This window comes from Littorina saxatilis, linkage group LG5, assembly GCF_037325665.1.
Source record: "Littorina saxatilis isolate snail1 linkage group LG5, US_GU_Lsax_2.0, whole genome shotgun sequence".
Classification (NCBI taxonomy): Eukaryota; Metazoa; Mollusca; class Gastropoda; order Littorinimorpha; family Littorinidae; genus Littorina; species Littorina saxatilis.
In genome coordinates, this window is record NC_090249.1 from 56,684,561 (window position 1) to 56,693,004 (window position 8,444).

The 8,444-nt window shown below is 44.9% G+C and overlaps 1 protein-coding gene across 1 annotated transcript in view; it reads left to right on the forward strand.

Annotated features, from left to right (window-relative positions):
* The window catches only part of LOC138965962 (L-threonine 3-dehydrogenase, mitochondrial-like), a 9,801-nt gene extending 1,357 nt beyond the window's left edge, over positions 1-8,444 (forward strand). Inside the window, exons 2-8 of the mRNA XM_070338045.1 lie at positions 2,974-3,144; positions 4,001-4,043; positions 4,296-4,366; positions 5,582-5,797; positions 7,353-7,550; positions 7,672-7,938; positions 8,213-8,444. Coding sequence (XP_070194146.1) covers positions 2,974-3,144; positions 4,001-4,043; positions 4,296-4,366; positions 5,582-5,797; positions 7,353-7,550; positions 7,672-7,938; positions 8,213-8,370 — 1,124 coding nt within the window. The 3' untranslated portion in view covers positions 8,371-8,444. The remainder of the gene's footprint in view (positions 1-2,973; positions 3,145-4,000; positions 4,044-4,295; positions 4,367-5,581; positions 5,798-7,352; positions 7,551-7,671; positions 7,939-8,212) is intronic.

Genomic DNA, 8,444 nt, shown 5'->3' on the forward strand with positions numbered 1-8,444 from the left:
GCAAAGAGAGATCTGGACCAGGCCGGCGACCCTCCACGAGAAGCTACATGGACCTGTGGAGGCTCCACATAAGACCACCAGCTTCATAACCAGAGCTGACGGGCGCTGTGGCGGGGTGGTAGGACGTCGGCCTCTTAATCGGAAGGTCGAGGGTTCGAATCCCGGCCGCGGCCGCCTGGTGGGTTAAGTGTGGAGATATTTCCGATCTCCCAGGTCAACTTATGTGCAGACCTGCTAGTGGCTTATCCCCCTTCGTGTGTACACGCAAGCACAAGACCAAGTGCGCACGGAAAAGATCCTGTAATCCATGTCAGAGTTCGGTGGGTTATAGAAACACGAAAATACCCAGCATGCTTCCTCCGAAAGCGGCGTATGGCTGCCTTAATGGCGGGGTAAAAACGGTCATACACGTAAAATTCCACTCGTGCAAAAACACGAGTGTACATGGGAGTTTCAGCCCACGAACGCAGAAGAAGAAGATAACCAGAGCTGGACTCCAAGTGTAACCTAGGCGAACGACAAGAAGAAGAAGAAGACTAGGGCACTGCTTCTAGTTATTACTCACTCGAATAAAATAGCAATGCAATTTCAAGCAATTATAAATCATACTATTCCGCTGTTGCAGCAGATCTATTGTTCCGGCGCTTCAATATAAATGACGTTGACTTTTTGTGTGTGTGATTTCTTCCGTGGGTTCAGTGTTGGAAACTGCGGTACGTGCACAGATACCTTCTTTCTCTGGTCAGTCAGTTGTGTGTGTGTAAGAGAGAGAGAGAGAGAGAGAGAGAGAGAGAGAGAGAGAGAGAGAGAGAGAGAGAGAGAGAGAGAGAGGGAGAGAGAGGGAGAGAGGGAGTGAGAGAGAGAGAGAGAAAGTGAAAGAGAGAGAGTGAGTAGGAGAGAGAGAGAGGGAGGTCCGAATGTGAGATAGAGGGAGGGAGAGAGAGAGAGGGGGTGAGAGAATGAGATAGTGGGAGAGTGAGAGAGAGAGAGAGAGGGAGGGAATGTGAGATAGAGGGAGGGAGAGAGAGAGAGGGGGTGAGAGAGAGAGAGGGGGTGAGAGAGAGAGAGAGGGTGAGAGAATGAGATAGTGGGAGAGTGAGAGAGAGAGAGGGAGGGAGGAAATTAAATGGCTATCCAAAGAGGAGACACAGACAACGACAAAGAAAAACAAGTCGCATAAGGCAAAATTACTACATTATTTTAGTCAAGCTGTGGAACTTACAGAATGAAACTAAACGCACTGCATTTTTTCACAATGACCATAGTCCGCCGCTCGTGCAAAAGGCAGTGAAATTAACGAGCCTGTTTAGTGCGGCAGTGGTTGCGCTGTGCTGCATAGCACGCTTTTCTGTACCTCTCTTCGTTTTAACTTTCTGAGCGTGTTTTTAATCCAAACATATCATATCTATATGTTTTTGGAATCAGCCATTGTGGAGAGATCTACTTTTTCACGGAAGTGACCGAACAACTGTGAATGACGTCTCTGTATTATGTGAATGACGTCACAGTCATCGTCACAGTCTGTATCTTTTGAAGCATCGCATTCTTCATGACGTCTTTCTGTGTCTGCATCCACGAAATGTTTGTTCATTCCGGAATCTTTGTCATAGAGAATACTACATGGCTTGCTGTGTCGTACCAGATTTACACGAGTTGTTTTTTAAAATATTGATCTGCGAGCGAAAGCGAGCTGTTCACTATTTGAAAAAGCAACGAGTGTAAATCTGGTACGACACAGCAAGCCATGTAGTATTCTGTTTATCCTACATACTGTACTTACGTGTATTTTACTGAAAATGTCTTGCAGTCGAGGCAGCTAAATTGAAGATGCTTGTTTTGGAACCTCGATCTCTTCTAAAGCCTCGTGCAATCTATTACGTCAAAGCAAAGAAACGTCACTCTGAAAGTGTGGCGTGACGTGTTAGTTCTAAAGATTCATCGAGGGTAATTAGCGAGCGCAATTTTTGTTTCTATAATGACGTTTGTCTCGGTGACTTTGGCATCATAAGCAGTGGAAAAACAGGTCCCAGCCAGACTTGCTTGACATGACCTCATTTACATGATATATACACGTGTGATTTGAACGATTATTATATCACGGGTGTCTCTCTCACGTATGCAGGATAAATCTATGTTCAGAACTCTGTCCTTATAGTGTCATACTAACAGGCCTCCTGAGCGAGCCACTTTCCAAGGGAAGCTAAATTCGCGTATGGAAACTGTACTGTCGTCTGGAATGCCGTTTTCAGTATTCTGAGCGTTGAAGAATTTGTAAAGAGAAGAAACGATAACAGCAGGAGAAATAAAAGTCGTGTGTGCATTTTTTGGCTTTTGGAGGGACGATTTTGAGTTTGAATCCGTTCTTGTCATGCTCCTAAAGCGTGTAACATACAATCTTGCACACGTTTGCTTTAGTAGTGGCAAAGAAGGAAAGCGTGTGACATTAGATCCTCATCCGTAAAGTCCGGCTCTAGATTATCACAGATTTCACAATTTCCTGTATGAATTTGGGAAAAATTGAAACAAATAATATTCATTTTATATAAGTATAATAAATGTGGTTAATTCTAGCGCCTTAAGATTCAAAATCTGTGTATATCAATTAAAATCAAACCACGCACAGAAGTTAAAACAGTGGGAACCCTCGGAGAAGAACAGAAAAGAGAGAGGAAGAGAACATAGAGGATTTACACAAGACAAGACAAGACAAGACAAGACAAGACAAGACAAGACAAGACAAGACAAGACAAGACAAGACAAGACAAGACAAGACAAGACAAGACAAGACAAGACAAGACAAGACAAGACAAGACAAGACAAGGGGAGGCTAGGGAAATCAATTCAAGACAATCAACAACAACAACAAAATAATAATGATAAACAACTAAAACATGATCATATTTTCGTACAAGTAGGATAAACACACAAAAAACATACGAGAGAAAAAAAAGAGATTTTTTTGTGTAAGAACAGAAACTAGTAGAGATGGATGGCAACGCAGGATAGCCTACAGTTATGCGTGTCGATGCAAGAACGGGTCACCTGTTCCCACCACGCTCACTCGATGGGTCCCCCAGGCTGGTATCAACGGTTATGGTCATGACCCGAAGGATAGTCCTCGTCATCCCAGAGTGCTTATCACAGGTGAGAATGGATAACACTCGTCAATGATGAGAATGAATAACACTCGGTGAGAATGGATAACACTCGTCATTGGTGAAAATGGATAACACTCGGTGAGAATGGATAACATTTGTCATTGGTGAGAATGGATAACACTCGGTGAGAATGGATAACACTCGTCATTGGTGAGAATGAAGAACACTCGTCATTGGTGAGAATGGATAACACTCGTCATTGGTGAGAATGGATAACACTCGTCATTGATTAGAATGGATAACACTCGTCATTGATTAGAATGAAGAACACTCGTCATTGGTGAGAATGGATAACACTCGTCATTGGTGAAAATGAATAACACTCGTCATTGGTGAGAATGGATAACACTCGTCATTGGTGAGAATGGATAAAACTCGTCATTAGTGAGAATGAATAACACTCGTCATTGGTGAGAATGGATAACACTAGTCATAGGTGAGAATGGATAACACTCGTCATTGGTGAAAATTGATAACACTCGTCATTATTGAGTATGGTTAACACTCGTCATAGGTGAGAATGGATAACACTCGTCATTGGTTAGAATGGATAACACTCGTCATTCACTTTTCAATCAGTTTGCGTAACTATTTCAGCAAAAAAACACATCAAACTTTTTTTAACAAATCACAAAACAGTATAGGCCAGTCAATGGCGAGGGGTGTGTTTAAAACATGTGGACAAGGAGCATGTGCAGAAAGCTTGCCTCACTAAAAGTAAGAGTATTTACTGATTCAAAACCCATACAAACCCGACAGACTTATTTCCGGAGTTGGTCTATTTTTGATCAGAAATAAGACACTTTACTTTTTGTGCATTTCTAATGCCGTCTTTGCTGCAGGGGCACTGGGGCAGCTAGGACAGGGTTTGGCTAAAGTAATGAGGTAAGGGGAAAAAAGTAACAGGCGTGTGTGTGTGTGTGTGTGTGTGTGTGTGTGTGTGTGTGTGTGTGTGTGTGCGTGCGTGCGTGCGTGCGTGCGTGCGTGCGTGCGTGTGTGTGCTTGTGTGTGTGTGTGTATGTGTGTGTGTGTGTGTGTGTGTGTGTGTGTGTGTGTGTGTAAGCCATCAGCGACAACAAAGTTAAGACTGCAACTTGTATACAGTATGCATAATGTTTTTCACTGTGACGCGTACAGGGAACGGTATGGACGAGACAACGTCATCATGTCTGACATCAAGAAACCCCCGCCTCATGTTCTTCAAAGTGGTAAGACTAAATTTAGCACAAACACGGACACACAGAGACACACACACACAGACAGATAGGCAGGCAAACGCACGCACGCACGTAGGGGAAGGGCTCCTAATATGGACCACTTTTTGTTTCATTCTAATAACTAGCTTGTTTTCTTGCGAAGTAGTTTCATTTTGTGTTTGGTAGTCCTTCTCTCTTAGGTTAACCGTTAGCCCTAATGAGAGTGAAATAGCTTTGATAGACATTCAGCAAAAATTAAATAAAGAAAAAATCACAATGGTCCATATTAGGAGCCTGGGCGCCTGATATGGACCAGTGAAGCGACCTTCACGAATCACTGAAAAAAGCCCCCTATACTTCAAAATAACATGATACAACTTAGTGTACAAGTCAGACTAATTCAAATATGCTTTAGATTTATCTGTTTCGGGTTGATGAGAGCATTATTTGAAGCACACCAGGAAACTAAAGAAGCTTATCAAAAACAAAGTGAAAATAAGTGAAATTATCAACTTCCACGAAAAGAAGACTTTTTGTTATTTTATTTTTAAGTCTCGAGGGCTAGTTATAGGTTATTTCCATCAAGCTTCTTAATGAATTAATGAAAACAGCCTTTAGCTTTTATTTTCTTCGATTTGTTAAAGGTGGTCCATATTAGGGGACTCGCACATACTTTGAGATTTTGCTATTATTTTTTTGTTTTCAGTAGAAACTCGGGGTCAACACTGCTAAAATGTAACAAATGTGGTCTTAGCTGTCATATATAGCCATTTTTGTGTGATAAAAGCTTTGGCTGTGGACAGAAACGAGTCCGTTTTGGGCGGCAAATTTAGAGTGAACGCTGCCAAAAGGGAAAAAAAGAGAAAAAGCCTAACGGTTTTGAGATTTGTGTTTCTGCAACTGTTTTGACATACATATGTGCAAGTTATCTAGAGAGGGTGAATACACCGAATAAAACTTTTTTGGGCGCTCTAGCGCCGTTAGTTTGTCAGAACATGAGGTGGTCCATTTTAGGAGCCGGTCTATATTAAGAGCCCTTTACCTGCGTATGCACACACGCACGCAAACACACACACACGCACTCAAACACACACACACACACACACACACACACACACACACACACACACACACACACACACACACACACACACACACACACACACTTCTTTGAAAGCACCAAAACAGAGTATTTCTGATGGTATCTTATCCCTTATCTCCCCCCAGGTCGCTTCCTGTTCGCGGACGTGCTAGACCTGCGCGGACTGCGCGAGCTGGTGGTGAACTACGAGATCGACTGCCTGGTGCACTTCTCGGCCCTGCTGAGCGCCATCGGGGAGCAGAACATCCCGCTGGCCATGCAGGTCAACATTGAGGGCGTGCACAACGTGCAGGAGGTCGCCAAGCAGTTCGGACTCAAGCTCTTCATCCCAAGCACTATAGGTATTTACAGGGTAGTGTGTGTGAATACCTAGCTGATGTCTCTAGAGTACTGCATTGGCCCTTGAATGTACACAAGACAATTACAGAGCTAAATACAAGCAGTTCGGACTCAAGCTCTTCATCCCCAGCACTATCGGTCAGTACGTGTTCTAACGCCTTCTGTCTTAGATAAAGCAGGAATACCGTGTCTGGTGTTTTGATGTCTGTCCAACGTCTTCTGTCTTAGGTAAAGCAGGAATACCGTGTCTGGTGTTTTAGTGTCTGTCCAACGTCTTCTGTCTTAGATAAAGCAGGAATACCGTGTCTGGTGTTTTAGTGTCTGTCCAACGCCTTCTGTCTTAGATAAAGCAGGAATACTGTGTCTGGTGTTTTAGTGTCTGTCCAACGTCTTCTGTCTTAGATAAAGCAGGAATACCGTGTCTGGTGTTTTAGTGTCTGTCCAACGCCTTCTGTCTTAGATAAAGCAGGAATACTGTGTCTGGTGTTTTAGTGTCTGTCCAACGCCTTCTGTCTTAGATAAAGCAGGAATACCGTGTCTGGTGTGTTAGTGTCTGTCCAACGCCTTCTGTCTTAGATAAAGCAGGAATACTGTGTCTGGTGTTTTAGTGTCTGTCCAACGCCTTCTGTCTTAGATAAAGCAGGAATACCGTGTCTGGTGTGTTAGTGTCTGTCCAACGCCTTCTGTCTTAGATAAAGCAGGAATACCGTGTCTGGTGTTTTAGTGTCTGTCCAACGCCTTCTGTCTTAGATAAAGCAGGAATACCGTGTCTGGTGTTTTAGTGTCTGTCCAACACCTTCTGTCTTAGATAAAGCAGGAATACCGTGTCTGGTGTTTTAGTGTCTGTCCAACGCCTTCTGTAAGGCTTTCGTCGTTTTCGGACTCAAGTGTTTACCCCAAGCACTATAGGTTTGTGCACGGTATAGTGTGTGGATACCTAGCTGATGTCTGTGGGGTACAGCATTGGCCTGGAATTTACACAACACCAAGAATTTACACAACACAATCACAGAGCTAAACTAGAAGCAGTTCTGTCTCAAGCTCTTCATCCCCAGTACCATAGGTCAGTACACGGTATAGTGTGTGAATACCTGGGTAATGTCTGTTGGGTACTGCACTGGCCTTGAGTTTACACAAAACAATCACAGAGCGAACTTACTGACCCTGATGGTACCTCATTACGTTTTGCAGAATTGTTAACTTGCAGTTCGGTCTCAAGCTCTTCATTCCAAGTACAATAGGCCAGTACTCGTAATAGTGTGTGGGTACCTAGGTCGTGTCTGTGGGGTACTGCATTTGGTAATTGCCTTGAATTTACACAACAAAGTTACAGAACCAACTTACTGGCCCTAATGACACGAGTTCTACCTGATTTCAGTTGTAACACGTTTCTATTATTTAGGAAACAATTGTGCTTATTCGGTGAACATATCACTGTCTCGATCTGTGTCAAATGTCATATTTTGGTCAAATATACAAACAACGTATAATACCAGCAGTAGCCACGAAAACCCCGACTTTCTTGGCATGTTGACACATTTTAATATCTGTGCCCAGGAGCGTTCGGTCCTGACTCGCCGCGCAACCCGACGCCGGACGTGACGATCCAGAGACCCCGCACCATCTACGGGGTGTCCAAGGTGCACGCCGAGCTGATGGGGGAGTACTACCACCACCGCTTTGGACTCGACTTCCGCTCCCTCCGATACCCCGGCGTCATCTCCGCAGACACCATGCCTGGCGGGGGCACCACAGGTAATCCCATGGCAGACTACGCCCAGATAATTTTCCACGACGCCCTGGAATATGGATATTCAAGCTGTGGGGAAGTGAAAGACGACAGCAACGTGTATCTCTTTCATTGTTCTCTCCACAGACTACGCCCAGATGATTTTCCACGACGCCCTGACGACAAAGCAGCACGACTGCTACCTGCGCCCCGACACCCGCCTGCCCATGATGTTCATTGACGACGTCCTGCGCGCCACCGTGGACTTCCTGGAGACCGGAAGTGACAAGCTGAGCATGCGCACCTACAACGTGACCGCCATGAGCTTCACCCCTGAAGAGATCGCGGCAGAGGTCAAGAAGTACGTCCCTGACCTTGAGGTCACCTACCAGCCTGACCACCGTCAGGCTATCGGTGAGTGTGTGTGTGTGTGTGTGTGTGTGTGTGTGTGTGTGTGTGTGGGGGTGTGTATGCGTGTGTGTGTGCGTGCGTGTGTGTGTGTGGGTGAATGAGTGTGTGTATGCGTGCGAGCGTTTGTGCGTGCGTGCGTGCGTGCGTCTTTGCGTGCGTGTGTGCGTGCTGTGTGTGTGTGTTGTACGCATAGTGCTTTTAGTTATGCGCTATAATCTCCTTAATAAATAAAATTGGAGCAGCTACATCGTCTACCCTGTCTTTTCTGCCCTTTCAGCTGACCAGTGGCCGGAGGTGTTTGACGACTGTAATGCCCGGCAGGACTGGGGGTGGACACACCGTTACGACCTGCCCACCATGTGCGAGACCATGATGAACGCGCTCGTGCCCCAGTACAACCAGTCCAACAACGCAGTCGATGCCATCGAGAAATAAAAGGCGTCTTTTGCCGCGCAAAAACAAATCAACAACTGTCTCTATAGTCTTCCCGAACACATACACACACACAC